At 39.6% G+C, this 20,503-nt stretch overlaps 2 protein-coding genes across 4 annotated transcripts in view; one reads left to right on the top strand and one right to left on the bottom strand.

Annotated features, from left to right (window-relative positions):
* Window positions 1-20,503, top strand: part of LOC310745980 (patched domain-containing protein 3-like) — a 68,185-nt gene that overhangs the window by 29,503 nt on the left and 18,179 nt on the right. The gene's annotated exons all lie outside the window — the stretch shown is intronic.
* Window positions 577-20,502, bottom strand: LOC310745916 (phenolphthiocerol synthesis polyketide synthase type I Pks15/1-like). Of its 3 annotated transcripts, XM_083579147.1 has the most exons (9): window positions 17,137-20,502; window positions 14,398-16,861; window positions 13,563-13,636; window positions 12,611-12,764; window positions 9,849-10,009; window positions 8,138-8,341; window positions 6,955-7,136; window positions 1,181-6,706; window positions 577-660 (listed from the first exon to the last, which is right to left on the bottom strand). In XM_083579147.1, exons 3-9 carry the CDS (start codon window positions 13,615-13,617, stop codon window positions 658-660), a joined length of 6,285 nt encoding a protein of 2,094 aa, XP_083435273.1. In that variant the 5' UTR covers window positions 13,618-13,636; window positions 14,398-16,861; window positions 17,137-20,502; the 3' UTR covers window positions 577-657. The 3 variants fall into 3 exon arrangements, with proteins under 3 accessions (XP_083435273.1, XP_083435271.1, XP_083435272.1); XM_083579145.1 differs by having other exon boundaries at window positions 577-6,706; XM_083579146.1 differs by lacking the exons at window positions 14,398-16,861; window positions 17,137-20,502 and having other exon boundaries at window positions 577-6,706; window positions 13,563-13,738.

The following is a 20,503-nucleotide window of genomic DNA, read 5'->3' as shown; positions in this document are numbered from 1 at the left end:
GCACCCTTTCATAAAGGGCAAGTGATCCCCGTAAACCACTTTACTTGTCTTAAGCATGCTAAAACATTAGGAAGGGCAAACCAAGAATGCCCCAAAATGGTTCAGAGTAAGCTGTTTCAGGACTCTCTGGGCTTATCAACCTTTCCTCTGCTCTTTCCATACTGTACTTTAAAGCTCCATGTCCCAGCACCCCTTTATTTTTTTGCTGTGGAGCTTTCCCCATGAAAACCTGCATTTTAGCACTCAATCAGAGCAAACTTCAACCCACTGAAAGCCTGAATTGACATTTGCACCGACTGAGAGCTAAAGAGTGGATTTTTGCAGGGAAAGCTCCAGGGAAAAACCACACATGCTTGGAGACAGAGCTTTAAAGCACGAACCTGTGTCTGGAAAGAGCGGGGCACAAGGTAAGTATGGATAAGTCCTCACATGAAAAGCTTAACTGTCAGCAGATTTAAATGATTGTGGTGAAATAGCAGCTGGCACTAACTAAGACTATAATCACATCTATTTAGTTAATCCAAATTATGGTTCTTGTTGAGGGTCACTATTAATAGAAAAATTAGATTTTTTAAAAACGACGCAAATAAAATCAGCACTGAAGCTAGGAAAAGATATTTCAGGTTTCTACTTCACAATTCATTTCCCCCTCAGGAATCACTTACCGTATATACTCGAGTATAAGCCAACTTTTTCAGCACATATTTTTATGCTGGAAAAGCCCCCCTCGGTTTATACTTGAGTGAGGCAGTAGTGGCGGAGGGACGAGCGGCCCGAAAGGAGCCCTTTCTCGCCGCTAGTCCTGCCACCGCCGCCACCCATGTCTCGCAAGGGCAGGCACAGGAGCTGTGCTGTGCCTCTCCCAACCGCGGCTCCTATGCCTGCTTTTGCGAGCGGCAAAGGCGGTGGCAGAAGGACGAGCGGCCCAGGATGCTTTTATTGAAGATGGTTCAGTATTAGTTTTTCCATAATAAGATCTTCTTTTCGTTTTATAGGGAGGCTCTTGGCAGCGGCGGCGGCGGAGGAACGAGCAGCCTTTTTTCCTCTGCTGCTGCCGCCGCCACCAGGTTTGTGGTGTGGTGAACCGGCTTATACTCAAGTCAATAAGTTTTCCCAGTTTTTTGTGCTAAAATTTGGTGCCTCGGCTTATATTCGGGTCAGCTTATACTCAAGTACATACAGTAGGTTCCCCAGGTTCCTTAGAACATTCTTCTAAAAGCAGTGCTAAACTAAGCACTGTGCTATGAGGATCAAGAATTTTCACAAGTGGTATATCAACCTTTTGTTCTAGATAAATGAGATTGCGCAGAGTCATGGCCAACATGGAATCTATGCCAAGGGACAAAAGGGGTGTATTCATTGCAATGTCACTTGGATCTGTACTAGTGAGCTGACTCACCAATGATATGATATTGTCTTCAGATTTTAGTGCAGCCAAATCCTTGGACATGGCTTGTTCATAAAGCTCAGCCTGACTGCCAAAATGTTCTATCATAATTGTATGCAGGCGACTTCTGATTGCTGGAATTTGACGATAATAATTGTTGAGCATTGTTTTGAAGTTCAGCTTCACGGCAGCTTGCTGAGGGTGGTTCAGAGTTAAGCTTGTTTTAAGATTCTCATGGATCTCATCCACTTGCAGAATTGATATACCCTTTGATTCCACCAATTTTTGAAGTTGATTTTTACCGTCCAGTAGTCCCAGATTCAAGGCACCCCAGTTGATGGATTGTCCTGACAGTCCACAGTTTCTTCTGAATTGGCAGAAAAGGTCCAGGAAGGAATTGGCAGCAGCATAGTTTGCTTGCAATGAATTTCCAAGGAAGGAAGCAACAGATGAATAACATACAAAATAATCAAGAGCCTGTCCCTGAGTGGCGTGGTGCAGATTGATGGCACCAGCAACCTTTGGGCTTAAAACTTTCTCAAAGCTAGAGAGCGTCATATTTTCAATGCGCCCATCATGCAAAACCACAGCACTGTGGAAAACACCTTTGATTGGACACTTTGGAAAGATTTTGCTGATTGAACTGATTGCTTTCTCAACCTCAGGCCAAAAAGTCACATTGCACTGCAGACTGATGATATTGCACCACTTGTTCTGAATCTGCAAATCACTTATTTCCTTCTGCTTTTCAATGCTGGGCTTTCTCCTTGAAAGGATCGTGATGCATCCTCCTCCATTTTGAGCAATAAATCTAACAGTTTCATAGCCAAGCCCAGTGAGTCCTCCTATGACTATGTAAACAGCATTCTGCTTAAACATCTTCCGCTTTGCTTCATGCACTGGTATGTCAGAAATACACCTGTTCTGCCCATTGCTTTTCAGTACAGCAAATGAGACAGCCTTACAGGTAAAGTAGGATGTTATCGTGTCTATGCTCTCACTGTTTTCTGTCTGCTGAAAAACGGAACAAGGCAAGTCCTTGAATTGCCTGTGTTGCATTGATTTCAACCAGTCACTGAAAGGCTTGTGGGAATGTTTCAGCGATGATTTCTGAAAAATGATTGCAAGACTGAGAATATGAATTTGAAAGTTTTCATGACCGCTTCCAATTAGAGATCGCAAGTGTTCAGAATGGTGGTTGCCATCGATTACCACAACATCCTGAAGATGTGAAAGACGGGCTAAGACGTCTTTGGGTAATCTTTCTAGGAAGGGCAGAAAGACAAGGACGTTGCATTTAGCTACTCTTTTTTCCAGGCTGCTGTCAAATGCTGTACATAAGGTGTTCCAGCCCTGTTCCTGAGCTGACAAAGCAAGCACTTTACACAAAACCGACTGTGGTTCATCAGAAATAATGCCTAAAAATCTATTCCGTTTCATCTTTGGTAACATCTGGTGCAAAATTTCCCATCCTATCCTGAAGAAGGAGACACAGGGTACAGTTTGAAAACATGGAAATTTCTGGGTTTTGAAACACACTGCTTCTGGAATCCTGATTCTTGAAGATGCAGCCACTGGGTAGCATGAAACAATATGATCTCCCACTTTGATCTTTTTTACATCACTGCCTGTTGCAACCACCGTTCCACTGTAGTCCAGAGCCAAGAACCTGTATTTATCAATGGTCTGTGAATTCCAGTATAATGTGTTTCCAAAGTTACAGCTGGAAACACTAACAGGATAATAGTCTTCAGAATGGATACTTATTTTCTCAACTTGCACTTCAACATTGTGATTATCAAGAGAAATCTCAATGTGGTCAGCTGGCTCAGCAAATAGATTTCTTACTTCATGAGGCTCAGAAGTGTAAAAAGTTGACAGCTCAGATTCTTGAAGAGACTGAGAAGGATCATTATAGGACCTGTCATCAACCTGTGTACATCTAATTTCAGAAGTGTAAATTCTCCCCTGATTAATCCAAACTTCAGCATATTTATCTGCTTCATATTCTACTAAAACATCTGCTAAAACTGCTATGTCCATTGTACTTGTTGAACCGATATCAATAATCTGAAATGTGATTTCAGGAACTTCAAGAATGCAGGATCTTACCATCCCATACAAAGCCAAGCCAGGGTTAATGTGGTCTACAGTCCTGCCTGTTGCTCTATATGTAATTATCTTGATGGAACCATGACTGTTCTTCTCTCTCAATGCAACAACAAGTTGCCGGAAAGCTTCACAACATTTGGATAAGCTTGCAACAACACTCTCCGGATTTTCTCCATTTGATCTTTGAATTCCCCACATAAACAAAACATCACTGTAGTCATGCACCTCTAGCCTAATTTTGTCCTGAGCAGCTGAATTTGCGCTTCCTGACACCAGTAATTGCTCCCAGTCTTCATACATCAAAAACCTAGAATCTTTATGTAAATATTTTTTGAGCTGTTGAGAAACTCCAATTTTGTCAGCAAACACTGCAGCTCTGGGTGCATCTCCTGAGGTTTGGATAATGTGGGAAGGGGTTACCTCTTTCCACTGATTTTCAAAAAGGAAAGCATCATGACTATTGGACGTTCTCTTCAGAAGAGTGATCCCAACACGTTTAATCTCAACCAAAAGAGAGCCTTGTTTATCTGTGAAGCATCCACAAAATTCTAAATAGTTCTCAGTAGACTTACTTGTTTTCAGATATATCATCATTTCCTCTTCCAAAGGTCGGACAATTACAAGGCTGCCTATGTTGGAAGGAAACCCTGTACAATTGTTCCTGATTTTTGTGGTCATCACACCAATCATTTGCAGAAAGCAATCTAATATCACCGGATGAATAAAATACTTGTACAGTTCTTCCCTGGTTTGCTTGTTCACCTTAATGGTGGTTATGGCTTCCTTCAGTTCTTCACAATAAAACACATCACTTAGCTGCTTGAATACTGAACCATACTGAAATCCAAAACGAGATAATGCTTCGTATATTTCATCCTTTCTGACAATTGATTTACAACGCTGAAAAACATGTCTATATGAAATGTTATTTTCTTCAAGAAAGGTTTCTTGGTTCCATGTGATCTGTCCAGATGCATATACCGCACCAGATGAGGACAGTATTTTGAAAGCTTTTTTTTCCTTTTGTGATACTACTGTTAGCTTCAAATCATGAGAATTTTCACTTAAAACACAAGGCGATTCAAACTTCATGCTCATCTGACACAAACTTAAGGGCTCCTTTCTTCCTGAGCTAGCCATCACAGCTGACAAAGCAAGTTCAACAAAAAAGGCACCAGGAACCAGAGCAACACCATTGAGCTTGTGCTCATACAAATAGGGAGTCACTGTCTGAGATATGGAATACTTGAATTCTGAGCTGCCGTTGCTGACATTATGAATTGACAGGTGGTTTGTGTTCAGCTTGGTTTGAGCTGGCTGCTGGAGCCTGTTTAAAAATGACATGAGCTTCTTATGATCAAATTGATACCTGGGGTAGGCTGCTGGTATACCCTGATATCCTGCATAGATGTGCTCCCAATCTGGATTGACTCCCAATTCAAAAAGGCCTTTAACAAGTGTGAGAAGTGTCATATATTCTTTGTCAAGGTGCAAGGAAGGAAAAACTTTAGCTTGTGTCCCTAATGCTTCAATAATATATCTTTTCAGTGCACGCTGGGGACCAATTTCCACAAATACAGGATCATCTCTGCTTTTTGCTGCAGCTGTTATAGCCTCTGCAAAAAAAACAGGATCCCGAACCTGTCTGGCCCAGTAGGTGCCTGTAACAAAATCACCATCTGAAACGGCCTTCCCTGTTGCTGTCGAAATTAGCTCAATCTCTGGCTTCCCTTTCTTTAATTCTGATAGATTTTCTGCTATCTCAGTCAGTACTGGATCCATCATTTGGCTGTGATATGCAGCTGGCACATTTAAAACATGAAGAAATATGTTTCTTTTACTGAAGTGCTCAGCCAGATCTTTCTGAATGGCATGGATAGACGCTTCATCTCCTGATAAGGTGCAAGACAAAGGACTGTTAAACGCTGCAACACAGACTTTCCCTGAATATGCTCCAAGGGCTGCTGACACTTCTGCAATGGGAATGTTGCCAACCACCAGCATTCTGCCTCCAGTGACTTTAGCCTGCAGCCTGCTCCTGTGGTAGATGACTTTGACAGCATCTTCCAGGGAAATCAAGCCAGCACAATGGGCAGCAGCTACTTCGCCAACTGAATGGCCAACAGCAGCAATTGCCTTAACGCCCCAGTGTTGCAGGAGTGTAACCAAGGCCACCTGCAGTGTAAAGAGTAAGGGCTGGGCAACTTCAGGCCTGGACAAATCTTTGTATTCATTTTCTTTTGATTTTAGGATTCCCGTGGGAAGGTATTCTAGAAACAGCCTTTCTATTTCTTTGCATTTGTCTCTAAACACTGGCTCAGTCCTTAGCAATATCTCAGGTATCCCTTTGAGATCCAGACCGTTACCAGAGAATACAAAAATTAATTGTGGTGGTTTCTTCAGCGGAGCTGTTTCCAGTTCAACCGCAGGGGAAAGCTGTTGCTCTAGTTTCTCTAGTGAAGATGCCACAAATGCTTTTCTGTACTTGTAGTTTATATGGCTTCTTCTACAAGCAGATGTGTAGGCCAGATTTGGGAGTGTCGCTGATTCACTGGTATTAAGGTACCTAGCCGTGTCTTCTATCGCCCGTTTGAGAGAATTTCCTGAAGCTGCCGAAATGACAAATAATTCGATAGGCCTTCGGACTGGAGAAATAACCTGGGTTTGTTTAAACTGTCTGACAACCACATGGGCATTGGTCCCGCCAAATCCAAAACAGTTGATCCCAGCAACTCTGCCATATTCACCAGACTCATCCCACTTCTCCACTGTTGTTGGGATGGAGAGATTCAGTTTCCCTGTATTTATGCTGCTGGTGCTCTCTGAAAAGTGCAAGGATGGGACTATCTTCCCATGGTGCATCATGAGAAGAACTTTGATTAAGCCTGCTGCCCCAGCAGCTGACTCTGTGTGCCCAATGTTCCCTTTAACGGAGCCAATCTTGAGAGGGGGCAGATTAGGAGACCTCTTTTGACCAATGACATTACCTAAGCTCTCTGCCTCAACAGGATCTCCTGCAGGTGTCCCTGTGCCATGTGCTTCAATATATTGCACAACAGATGGATCAACACGATCTGGGTAGATGCTGAGCAGCAACTTCTCCTGTTCCTCTTGAGATGGTCTGGTGATCGGTGTGACGGATCTTCCATTCTGGTTGACTGCACTCACGCTGATGACACCCCATATTTTGCTGAAGTCTTCCTGCGCCTATTTTAAAGAAGATGAAAAGAGGTAAACCTTCTTAAAGTTGTGAAACATAGGGATGGCAAACACAGCCAGTGCAATATAACTCAGTTAACATTTTATGATATGCTCTCTCTCTCTTATAACAAAGATTATGAGATATGGTGAGCATTCTACCAGCTATGACTATTTTATAAATAGAATTAGGCATAATTCCTAGGTTTAATGAATTAAGAGTCAGGAGTTTGTGAATCCCGTGTCTATACTCATACCTTCTTTAATGGTTTCAGCAAAAGAACTCCACAACCTTCTCCCCTTCCATAGCCATCGGCCTTTATAGAAAAGGGTTTGCTGACTCCTTCAGGGGATAGCATCTTTGCTTTACTAAGAGCTACGAAGACCTGTGGTTCCATTATGCAGCTCACTCCTCCACAAAGAGCAGCTTCGCAGTCTCCTGTAGGGTAAAATAATGAATGCATTTCTGTTCAGCATAAGGCTCAGTATTTAGTCTTCTGAAAAGATTACATCGGTATACAAACACACACATTTGCCTGCCCCTCCAAGCTTAAGGGCATTCTGTTAAAGGAATCCAGGGGTGTGGATCTTGTCTGAAGCCTGGGGCAGGGCTAGGGCCATGGCACAACCCCATCAGGAACCCTGGGTTAGCTCGAGTTGGTTTGCATGGACGGGGTTCCCCCTATCTGTGGTTGACTCCGTGTGACGAGCAGGAGTCAGATGTAGTCGGGTCAATCCAATGCCTAAGCCAATAAAGCTCACATTCTGTAACCAATAAAGCTGTGGCCTAAATTTGCCCAATAACATTTAACCTAATACCTGTGCCCTTGTGTCTTATTCATCAATGAAGGGGTGGTTTCGGGGTCTCAACACGCAACAGTAAGTCTCTCATTGTTTGTGAGGGTAAATCTGTTGCTCTCTTTAAAATGTTCTAGTGTGAGCAAAGCAAATGTCTACATCTTGTCACTAAATTAATATAAAATTATTTTCCTAACTTACGGTTAGCCACATCATTCCTATAAGCTCTTTTCTCTCTCACTTCCACTCAGTGCTTGCCTACTGGAGTTTATGGTCTGTGAGGCAACATACCTAAATTACAAAATGCACCCTGTGTGACATGACATAATATAACTGGTCCACAATATGCATAGTGTAAGGAAGACCAAGATAAATCCCAGAATTATACTTCGAAATATGTCAGTCTTATTTGTGAGTGCCTGTGGCCTTCAGAAGGCTGGGGGTTCGGCGGGGGGGCGGGTGGAGGCCTTTCCAGAAACATATTTCAATATTTTACTGTGCCTTGCAACTGATGCTGCTAAATAGGGAATAAGAGGCAATATAAGAGGCAATATCGCGTGCAGTGGGGACTTGTTTGCCACTTTGAGGTCCTTAGAGGAAAGGAAGAATATGAACGAATGGAAAACTATTAGATCTCATTACCTTGTTTAATTGCATGCAAAGCAAAGTGCAAAGCATAAGCAAATGAGGAGCAAGCCGTGTCGATGGCAACCGATGGCCCAGTCAGATTAAATGTATATGAGATCCGGTTAGCAGCTATGCTCATTGCTGTCCCAGTGCCATCGTAGTGGCTTGCTTCAGTGGGGGTTCTGCCACTCATTAGCCTGTAGTCTTGATTCATCATGCCTGTGAATACCAAAGATGTACTGTGTTACCAGCATAGTACATTGAGAGGACAGTATTCATTCTGAACAACTTGATTGCATTTATTGCTCTAGATCTGCCACACACAACATGCTTCAATCTACACAACAAGTTTAGGCTTTTCATTGAGTCATCTTCGTAAGGGAATGCTATGCAGCTATTCAGGTTTGTGAGTACTGATCAGCTAAGTGGATGGACTTTGAGTTGTGAGACTAGGGTTAAAAAAAATAAATCCACCATAAATTGCATTTCCTAGCTCTCTGCTAATCTCTCCACAGGTCTCCAGTATATAAAATGTGAATGCAGTTCACCTACCTAACAGGGTTGCTGTACGAATGATCATGTTTTACAAGAATGTTTTACATACATCACTAATAATATGAAAACCGTATTATTCCTCAAATTTGAACTGAATATTGGAAATACTGCATAAATGTTGCTTTATTGCATAGTATTATTTATGTGTTTTATTTACTATAAAATCCATATTTACATGTTCTATTCAAAGCAGCTGATAGTCACAGAAGTTCTTTTAGTGATCATAAAGTCCAACAGCTCTTTTAATACACTAGACTTTATTTTTTAAAACTGATTAATCACCATCAACAGCGTTGTTCATGTAACCAATAGATACATGTTTGTTTCTTGAGTTACATCAGTTTAAACTTTCTTTAGCTTGTAATGCTCTTAAGCACGGTTATATTTACTGTCTAGACAACTTCACATTTTCTTCAAAAATATTGTGTAGTCAGCAATAGATACTCTCAATTGTCTTTAACAGTGGGCTGAATTACATTAGCATGTGTTACCTGTTGACATCAATTAAAGTTCATTTGTTCAATAAATATTGGTATCTTGAACCCATTTTTCAAATGTTCTGATGTATATTTGGGTGTTTCTTCACCCTTACCAATCACTTTTTGGGGGTTTTTAAGTGATCTGCAAATGAACCTTAAGTGTTCATAAGACTTCATTAACACACCACCACAATAGGAAAATTCTATTCATAACTGAGTAGGATCTAAGCTAATGGGATTTACTCCCAAGTAAGTACGTGGACGTGGGTGGTGCTGTGGTCTAAACCACTGAGCCTAGGGTTGGGGGTTCGAATCCCCGTGACGGGGTGAGCTCCTATTGCTCAGTTCCAGCTCCTGCCAACCTAGCAGTTCGAAAGCACGTCAAAGTGCAAGTAGATAAATAGGTACCACTCCGGCGGGAACATAAACGGCATTTCCGTGCACTGCTCTGGTTTCTCCAGAAGCAGCTTAGTCATGCTGGCCACATGACCCAGAAAAACTGTCTGCAGACATGAGCGCTGCAACCCCAGAGTCGTTCGCAACTGGACTTAACTGTCATGGGTCATTTACCTTTACCTTTTTAAGTGTGTATAGGATTGCAACCTAAGAGAATTATGTAGACCAGCCCTATATGTTCCAGTCTATGCTCCTAAATTAGTGCAACTGTTTTAAGCTTCAAATTATCATCTCACCAACAAAAACCCCTGTTTTTGAACCACTTATGTTTTCTCTAGGGACTCCTGCATCTTCCAGTGCTCTATATGTGCATTCCAGGAGTAATTTCTGCTGGGGATCCATACGCTCAGCTTCCACATCATTAATTCCAAAAAGCCTGTTGTCAAATGCATTAAACCTACAAAACAGAAGTCAGATAATAACATTGTAAGTAGGAGAAAATAATATGCAACCAACTCATGGCACATTCATTAATAAGACAATCAAATATTTTGACTTCTAGAAAATTATTTCCATTAATCATTTTAAAATAAAAGGCTTTAATAATTTGGTGATTTGTTCTTGGGGAAGGTAGAATGAAAATAGAAGAAAATTTAGAGCCACTACTTAATAGTGGCTTAGGATAGTGGACATAAATATTTGTAGAATTGGATCCAAAGTACCATGAGTAGAGGGAGAAAATGTAGGGGTGCTGTTCTGAACCTTTATACTAGCAAAAGGCTATATTAAACACATGGTAAATAAAGATACAAGCTTTAGAATACAGAGGGGCACTCAAAGGTTTTGAAAAGCGCTAGTGGAAAGTCTTGTGCAAGAGCTCTTGCAAATGAAAGGACTTATTTAGAGTTAGGACTACTCTCTTCTGTTGAATCAGAAGCAGGCCCTCCACGAAGGGAAGAGGCTTTCTTCTAGCTTTTGGATCCAAGTCATAACATTTCACATGCCTGAATATTTCAGATTCCACACTAGTTTCAGCTGTTATCAAAACACTGAATAAAATGAAATTCAAATAAAACAGATGGCAGGAAAGCCCACATATCCCTGGCAGCCGGCCTGGAGATTCCCCAATAGCCGACCACCTTGCTCAGGCGTTGCTCCCCAGGGATAGGAGCTTGCTGCGACTGGCTTCCAAGCCACCCACCCTATGACTGGTTAAGCAGCCATTAGGATCAAGGCCTCTCTAGTCCAGCATCCTATTTGCAATATTGGGCAGACAGATGTTTCTGAAAAGCTTATGAGCAGGCTAGGAAGGCAAAAGTCCTCTTCTGCTACCTCACAAGTGGTATTCAGGTGTTCACTGCTTATATGCAGTTATTTTCAAAATTGGATGATAACTTATGGACATTGTTTTATAAACTGAACTCTCTCAAGTGGGGAGAAAGCAGAGGAAGGCGGGCCCAAAAAGGAACCATAGAGGAGTTGTGCCAAAGTTTTGGCCTTGTATAATTTTAGAGCTGTGGGGACGAAGAAGCCCCCTTGTGCTCTGAAGAATTTAAGGATACAATTTGCGGGGGTTTTCCGCTGAACTCCCGATGGAGTTTATGTGTAGTTTGTTGGTTCCTGAGGCCTGTACCACCATTCCTAGATACTTGTAGTTTGTGACTTGTTCTAGTTTATGGCCTTGGAGTTCCCAGCTTCTAAGCTTTGGTTTTTCCCCAAAAGCGAGTATCTTGGTCTTTTGATAGTTGATTTTGAGACATTCAGATTCACAGTATGTTGCAAGCTTTCTTAGTGCTCTTTTGAGTCCAATGGAGGTTCTAGATAGAATAACCGCATCATTGGCATATAGCAGGACCGAAATATGCCGATTTGCAATCTTCGGCGGGTGGAGTTCTGAGTCATTGAGTGCAGATACTAAGTTATTTAGATAGAAATTAAATAGTAGAGGGGTCAATAGGCACCCTTGCCTGACTCCTTTGAAGGTTTTAATAGGGTCCGTTAGATGTCCTAGGCGGCTGCACCTCACTCTAAGAGCCGTGTTTGCGTGTTGGTTCTGGAGACTGTATCAAATGCTGCTTTTAGGTCGTGTTTAATCTTGTATTTTATCCAAATGTTTTATCCTATGCCTGTTTCCTTGTCCTCATTTGCTCTAACAATTATTGGTTAAAAAATCCTAACTGCTATTTTATCTATATGCTTTTTTAATTCTGGTCTGAGACCGTAATAAAGTTCATTCATTCATTGTTTTATATATAAAACAAGTAGCTGCAGCAAAACAAGTTGATAGCCCAGTTCAAACAGACACTTTAATTGCCAAAAAATGAGATAAAATGGGATTTGTCATATGATTAAGGGAAATACAATAAAAACCTCCACGAGTAAACAGGTTATATAAAAAATATTCTGGTTGAGATGTTCAAGAAACAACTGCACATCTATTAAAATACAAACTGAAACAGTTTAAATTTGTGGATTAAAAACAAAACAAAAAACTCATAGCTGTTCCATTTAGTTATCCTGAGTAATAGTCATTGATGGACAAATTTCTATGATCCAATTCTTTTTCAAAGCTACTTTTAAGCCAGTGTCCACCATCTCACGCACCCACATGCTGTAGCCACAGATTCTGAAAATAATTTACACACTGTGTAATTAAGATTAAGAAACAATTTGCAGTAAATTCTATTTCCAATTAAACTGACTTAAATAGTTATGTAGTTCAGGCTGCAATCCTATACCCAGTTAACCTGGGAGCAAAGCCCATTGAACTCATCAGGAATTGTACCATCCATGGGACAATCATATTAAGCTGAAACAAAACTGCTTCAAGCCTGTAGCACCAAAACCATTTTTGCTTCCTATGAAAAAATGACTGGTATCACACATAGAAAAGTGTCTTTGAAATGCATTGTCTATTTTCCTTAACATACACCAAATGTGTACGTTTAGGCAAATTACTTTACAATAAAAAATATTAAAAACAGTTTAGTGTTCTGCTTCCTTGGAGCTGATTCACAGTTTATTTTCCACCATCGTTTGATTAAGCGTTAACACTTACTCTTCGGTAAAAGCGGCATGTCTTGTGCTCGTCTTTCCTGGTTTGTGACTGTCTGGATCATACCAGCTTTTGGTTTCAAATCTTTCCGGAGGTATTTCTACAACACAGTTTCTGCCTTCTGCTAGAACTCGCCAGAAATTATCAATTCCTTCACCTGTTGAAAATATATTATTTTAGATAGCTGGAATTTACTTCTCAATAGTTTATTTATTAAAATAGAAACTTAAATTATTTTGGTGTGATTCGTTTGACAGAAACTACAATGGAACCCCGGTTGTCAAACATAATCCGTTCTGGAAGAGCCGTTCGACTTCTGAGGCGCATTTGAAAATGGAAGCATTCACTTGCGGGTTTTTGGCGTTTGGGTTCCAAATCGTTCAGCTTCCGAGATGTTCAAAAACCGAAGTTCCATTGTATAAGACAATTAAAAAATTCTGAGTAAATAACTCAACATGATAGCTCAGCCAGTAGAGCATGAGACTCTTAATCTTAGGGTCATGGCTTTGAGCCCCATGTTTGGCAAAATGATTCCTGAGTTGCAGGGGGTTAAACTAGATGACCGTCTTGGCCCCTTCCAGTTCTATATTATGATTCTATATTATTTTATCATAGAACTGTCTATCAGAAGTGTGCATCCGTGATTCAGCCTTACCACGTGAGCCGATACAGATTATGATCATTAAAAGGCAGCTATATGAATGCTGCTGTATCATTGCACTAGAAGTATAATCATATTCCCTGTTGTGGTTGTTTAGTCGTTTAGTCGTGTCCGACTCTTCGTGACCCCATGGACCAGAGCACGCCAGGCACTTCTGTCTTCCACTGCCTCCCGCAGTTTGGTCAGACTCATGTTTGTAGCATATTCCCTGTTAGTTCTAATATAAAGATCTCTGGTAGCACCCACTACACATTGACTTAAACTTAATATGTAATATAAAGGAGCGGTGCTCACCTCCAGGAAAATTGCATCCGATCCCCACAATGGCAATTTCATCCTCAGTGTCCATCAGTTTTTTTACTTTTATTCTGAAAAGTATAAAATAATTAGTTCAATGAATCCACATCTAAAATTAAAATACGTTTCCCCAACAGGGTGAGCGCTGCATTGCAGGGGGTTGGACTAGATGATCATTGTTTGTAACTAGTGTAGTACAGCCGGTCTTTATGCTTCTTTGCGTGTACTGTTCACTTGGCCAGAACATGCACATACCATTAGCTTTTTGATCAACACAGTTCATTATTAGTTCATCAACAGCATCTATTTTGTGGTGGTGGTCTTCAACCATTTCCGGTCCATTCAAAACATATCATTCATTACATTATGAGCCATCAAACCTCGGAAATACACTTTTTAAAAAAGGTTTCCACAATTTTAGCCACTAGTGTATATAAGGCTAAGTGGAATTATTACTGTTTTTGTAACAGCAAAACAGCAGATAGCCTCTTCTACTGCAACCTCTATGGCCACATTTTGTAAAAAAAGAACTCAAACAACATTTGGTGCAAATTGCATGCCACATCCAGCACAACCAGGCTTCTGTAAGGTATGAGGTATGCAAAGGATAGAATAGAGGAAGCTGTGCTGCTATTAGAATACAAAGGATTTCAAAATTTTACCCAGCGTGCCCACAGCAAATAAACTATTTGGGTCCCAGATACTTGTAAACTGCAAACAATAAAATAAAAATGCAAAAAAATTGAAGGAACAGACTATATTCTTATGTAAAGTAAACATGCACAACAATCAAAGTCATCAATACATACAACAGTAGGCTATTCAGACTCACCTCCAGTTGTTTTAATGTACACAGCTTTTTGAAGTTTGCTGGTGAAATCTTCTGTGCTGTGTATACATTGAAGTTCGCTAAGTAGCTATAACCGTAGTGGAGGCAAGTCCTCATATACTAAGGTTCTGTAAGTGCTAGAACTGCTGAGACTTCCTTGCATCTTTCATTTATAAAGGTTTCGAGTTGGCTAGCTCATCATTTTTTCATGGTCACCTTTCCATTACATCATGCTTGGGAAGTTCCCATGGAGTGCAACTTTCAGATTTTGCTTTCCCAATTGAATACAGACTTCTGTTTCTCCAAAAAAAACTTATGCTTTGTCATCTGACCAAAACAAATTCTTTTTACCACGTAGCATTTTTGCATTGATGAATTCTTAGCTGTAAGTCCAATGTGCTATGTACATACAGCATAATAATACATACTATCTTTCTCTTGCCATACATTCAGATATCTATGTGTGTGTGTGTGTGTACACACACACACACACACACACACAGAGATCTACACAAACACAATTAGAGCACTTACCTAAGATGAAGTAAATAAAGGTAAAGGAAGATTTGGAGACCTGGGGGAGGCTAAATTTGTCTTGGATGTCAATAATCAAAATGACAATACTTCCAAAGATGTTATTTTTATTTCAAACTATACCAATCATTAATGGGGTTAAATGTTTTAGAGACTGGCAGAAATACCTTGCAAAATTTATCTGGCAGGGGGGAAAGCCACGAATAAAATTCAAACTATTAACGAAGACTATGGATAGAGGAGGCTTTGCAGTCCCGGATTTTAAATTATATTACGAAGCGTCAAGTCTGACTTAGATCCAAGATTGGATATTGTTAAAAAAATATGGAAATATTGGACATAGAGGGCTGGGACAATGTCTATGGTTGGCATAGTTATTTAGGACATGACAAAGTTAGGAACCATAGAGGATTCCTAAATCATATAGTGAGGAAAGCCCTGTACGCAGTATGGGAAAGATATCTACCACTACTGGAACTGAAAACCCCATGTTGGCTCTCATCTATTGAAGCAACAGCAATACACACACACACACACACACACACACACACAAAGACACACGAGGAATAACTGGCCAGTTTATAGGGACTTAGTAGAAGAACAAAACAACTGCCCTAAATTGAAGAAACATGAAGAGTTTAAAAAGTTAGGAATAACCTGGCTAGAATACCACCAGCTATATGCAGTCCTAGAAAAAGACAAAAAATGAAAGGATTCAATAACAAAACCTCAAATTTAGAGAAAGAATGATTACAAAATAATAATAAAAACTTTCAAAAATGTATAGGCTACTCTTAAATTGGAATTTAAAAGACGAAGAAATAAAAGATGTAATGAAAAAGTGGGCAGAAGACCTAGGTCATCTGATAGAATTAGAAAAATGGGGGAAGCTATGGAAGATAAAATTAAAATTCATGGCATGTCACCAAATTAAAGAAAACTTCATGAAAATGCAGTTCATGTGGTATTTAACCCTGGTAAAACTGGCGAAAATCAACAGAAGCCACAATAACAAATGTTGGAGATGTAAATCACAAGTGGCAACCTTCTTTCGTGTGTGGTGGTTGTGCCCAGGAATTTAAAAATTCTGGGGCATGATCTATGAAGAAATGGAAAAACTATTAAAATTCACATTTCCCAGAAAACCAGAAGCATTCCTTCCTGTGATTTTAACCAAGGATATCCCCAAAAAAAGAACAATATTATTTCTATACGTAGTGACGGCAGCTGGGGTACTGGTAGCCATGTACTGTACTGGAAAAGTGAACAGATCCCTACTAGAGAAGAATGGGAAGTAAAGTTAAGCGAGTACTTGGAACTCGCAAAAATGACCGAATCATTAAGGAATAAACCAATTGATGTAGTTCAAAAGGAGTGGGAATGCTTTAACACTTATCTAATGAGACAAGGTTCAACAAGCAAAATTTGGTTATGCCTAGAATAAATCCGTAAATAGAAAAAATGTTTCCTTATACCAAGATGAGGACAGATGAAGATGAAGGAAATTGACCTCTTCCTCCATGTCCGATTCCTCCAAAAACAAATTCCACAATACTTCAAAGTTTTAAAATAAGATGTGGAACCGTAGGTAGAGAAATACATACCGGTATCCGTGATGAAAATCAGTCCCATGTTTCTGCTGAAGTTGGCTCAAATTATTAAATAGGAACTATAATTCTATGTGTGCTTGTTTTTAATAACCATGTTCATGACTTTCTAAGGTGATATACTTCCATCACACATGGAAAAACCAGCCACTCCAGGTAAAGCTGCAAAAGTAAAAGGGAAAACACCAAAAACAAAAGAAGCAAAAGAAGATGATTCAAAATGGTTCATAAAACTAAATCCTCATGAAATCATTGATCTTTGTAAAATAATAACATGCCAACATGCTTTGGTTGGTGATGCACCTCAAAGACACAAGATGAGGAACCTTCATATCATTACGTACATAAACACAAATTGACTTCCTTTCTTTGTTCTAATGAAATGGTTTTTTTTCTGTAGATGTGTGCTTTTTCGTTTTTGTTTAGTTTAGTTTTGTTTCCTTTGCTTTTTTTTTTCGTTTTCTGTTTCTTTTCCTATATGTTCCGGGGATTTTTGTTTGTATTTTGTATTGTATTTTGGATTCAATGTTTGTAATTTTTGTTATGATTCTGCATTGAAAATAAAAAAAATAATAAAAAAAAGAAAAAAAAGATGAGGAACCTTCATTTTGTGAAGGTTACTAATAACCAAATCAAAAGGGGCATTTTATTATTTTGCAACAAATGTTAAAAATGGAGAAGTAGGATAAAAATATAATACATAGGAAGTGATAAAATCCCATACTGCTGCTATATTAATGAAACAAGCAAGGATCTTTTCTTAGGAAACAAAACAAAATTAGATGTGGCATATCACAAAAGCTTGGATGATTTTGCATGTGACATATTCCCTTTTCTATGCCCCTATGAAGTAAGTTTACCTAATTAGGAAATGAAACAGCACTTTAGACCAGCCTTTCTGAACCTGGTGCCTTCCAGATGTTTGGGACTACAACTCCCATTGAAGGGACAGAATACCCAAATCCTGTCTGTGAAATCACCCCAGGCTTCAATAATCACACCAGGCCTCAAAATTGTCCAAAACTCCTTTTGTGTTCCAAAAATCCAAAACAGCTTTTCTCTGCTCTTCTCTGCTTTTCTCACAAGATACCGTGGCAAAAGGCAAAATGTTACTTTTAAAGGCTAATGAATAGGCTCTGTTCATAGCAGGCCTGGGAAATGAATCTTATCTCATCCTAGTTGCAACTTCTTGGACATGCTGAACCACTCTCATTCCCCTTTCCTGGGAAGAGTCCAATAGTCCCAAGACAGCTTTCTGTTCATGCTCAGAGGAACTCATGGGCAGGACTCCTGAGGGAGGAGAAAGGGGGAGGGAACTGGAAATGGGTATATATGCTTGTGCACATGACTATGAACTCGTGCATGCTTTTTGTGAACTATCACACTTGCTCCTTCTACCAGTTCATGAATGGTAGAAATAAAAACCTTTTTCTCCGAAACTATTCCTTGAGTGTCTGTTGACTCCCACTTCCCTTTCCCAGGCGCAATATTTTTCCCACCCGAGGGCAAAGCCTCATAAGGCTACACCATCAGCCCCATCCAGCATGGTTATGACACATGGGGCAACGGGGTTTATGGGAGTTGTACATGTAATAATGTAGTCACTGCTACTAACAACGTGCTACTAACAATGTGCTACTAACCACGCTGACGAAGAATTCTACGTAACAGTAGTCAATATCCGGAATCACTGTTCAGTGTTGGACATCATATTTGCTGAATACACAAAACTTCACAGCTTGTCTTTCCTCATACAAAGTCTGGTACCTCGCTTCATTTAAAGACTGTCAGAGACTTTGAGACTAAAGATTTCAGGAAGATTTATTTTTCTGAACCGTTTTAAGGCTTTGGCTTTTATTTTTCTTCCTCTGGATTTTGGCAAAAAACAAAACCCTTTTTTTTTCCTTTTCAGCTTTAGATTTTTCCATATGTGTTGAAAGTACATCATCTTAGAGAGTCCTAAACATGGCTTTTATTTTTAAAAACAAGCACACAGAGAATTATAGTTGCTATTTAATTATCTTAACCAACTGCAGCAGAAATATGGGACTGATTTTGTCACGACATTTATTTCTCTACCTACTGTTCCATATCTTTTACAACTTCAAAGCATTGTGGAATTTATTGTTAGAGGAACTGTTGTTGGCATCTATCTGTCTCCAGAGACTATCAAGTGCACCTCTGGGTCTGAAGTCACACCACCTAGTGATCTCCCCAGGGCGAATGCTGGGCAGTGTGCATAGGGGCCCTGGACTGCCTAGGTGACAAGAATTAAATAGAATTAAATCTGGAGAATCAGTAAGCGCTATTGCTAATCAACATTTTATATTGATTGTTAGCGTATATGGTAACTAGGTGCGCAGATGCGGTTCATTTATATTTATAGCATGAAAGGCATATGATTTTAGTATGTCGAGCTGGGGCAGAGTCTGTTGCATAATAAGGAAATTTCCGTGGCTACATTTTCCAGCTGATGGGAAGCCAAGGAATGTTTGGAAATTTTGCTCTCCTCTGTGTCCTTACTTGCTTTCTTTAGCACATGAGAGAAAGATAATGCAGCCCCAGTTAAAATATAGATTTATGTATTTACTCAGGTGATTTATACACCTCTTAATAAGTTTCAGGGTGGTCTCCTGGATCACTCACATTTGTTCATCACTGTGCTGTTGCCATGATTCTTTGCAATATTTTAGGGGAAGCAGGTGGTACATGTAAAATTGTGTGAGCCATACATTATGTCTATACATACACGTTTCTCATTGAAATTTCGCCAGGACTTGGCGATTTCCCGTTTGTCATCTTTTTAATTACTTGGGCAGTTTCTTCCATTTCTATGTTGGCATTTAAATATTTATATTCTTCTTCTAATATTGACAGTAAATTATTCTGTAACAAATACTCTTTTTATTTTGTTTTAATCTTTAAACTCTGTTTTATACAGCTTTTTGTAGTAATTTATAAAACTTTGTTTAATTTTTTCCAGGTCAGTAGTTTCTTCTCCTTGATATATTATTTTGTTTATGATTCTATCTGCTTTTCTTTTATTAACCAAGCCAGCATCCTGCTGGCTTTATTGGCCAATTCAAAATATCTTTTGTCTCATGCATTTTATTTTACTTTCTACTTCCTTATTTTAATAAGTTGGAAATATGTGATTGTAAGATCTTTATTTTTGGCTTACTTTTTCATTTTTTGGGTTTTTGATCAATTCATTTTGTCTCTTATCTGTCTTATTATTTCTTGAATATTATTTTCCTTTCTTTTATTTTTCCATGCCATTTATTTGTTGTATCCCGAAGCCCCTCATATAAGCCTTACTTGTGTCCCAAATTACGTTTCACCCAAAAACCCTTCACTGTGGCATTGAACAGAACTTGCTTGGCAATCACATAATTATAATCATTTCTAGATTCATGAACTCTTGTGAATCTGAAGTTTCTCACCACAGTTTATTCCGAAACTGCTTCATTCAACCTCTGTGAAATCTTCTTAGTGCTAGCTTTAAAGAACTGTGCCTTTTTGCTCTTCTGGATCCTAGCTGGTCTTCAGCAAGCTTTTAAAATATATATATATATATTTATACGTGGCACACCCATCATTAATTTTTTTTATCAGAAGGAGCTAAATACTATCAAAACAGCAGATGCAGCAGCAAGCAAGTTCCTTAAACAATCAGGTCATGTGCATAAGAAGTAAAACTGAAAGTAAAATACAATTTTTTAAACACTTGGGGTGTGTTCACATTCCTGCCTCAGAGTGCTATTACCGTATTTTTTGCACCATAAAACTCACTTTTTTCCTCCTAGAAAGTAAGGGGAAATGTCTGTGCGTGTTATGGAGGGAATGCCTACAGGTGGCAGGGGGGATCTGCTGCAGTCGTGAGCAGAGGATCCATGGTTCCCCTTCCTTCCCTCCTCTGTGGCTCGCTTTGAAACAACAAAGCGGGAGAAGAGCCGCTGAGTGGGGAG

The sequence above is a fragment of the Podarcis filfolensis genome (genome assembly GCF_964270895.1).
Source record: "Podarcis filfolensis genome assembly, chromosome: 12".
NCBI classification, from domain to species: domain Eukaryota; kingdom Metazoa; phylum Chordata; class Lepidosauria; order Squamata; family Lacertidae; genus Podarcis; species Podarcis filfolensis.
The sequence above is the reverse complement of the archived record's forward strand: the minus strand, read 5'-3'. Positions and strand labels throughout refer to the sequence as shown.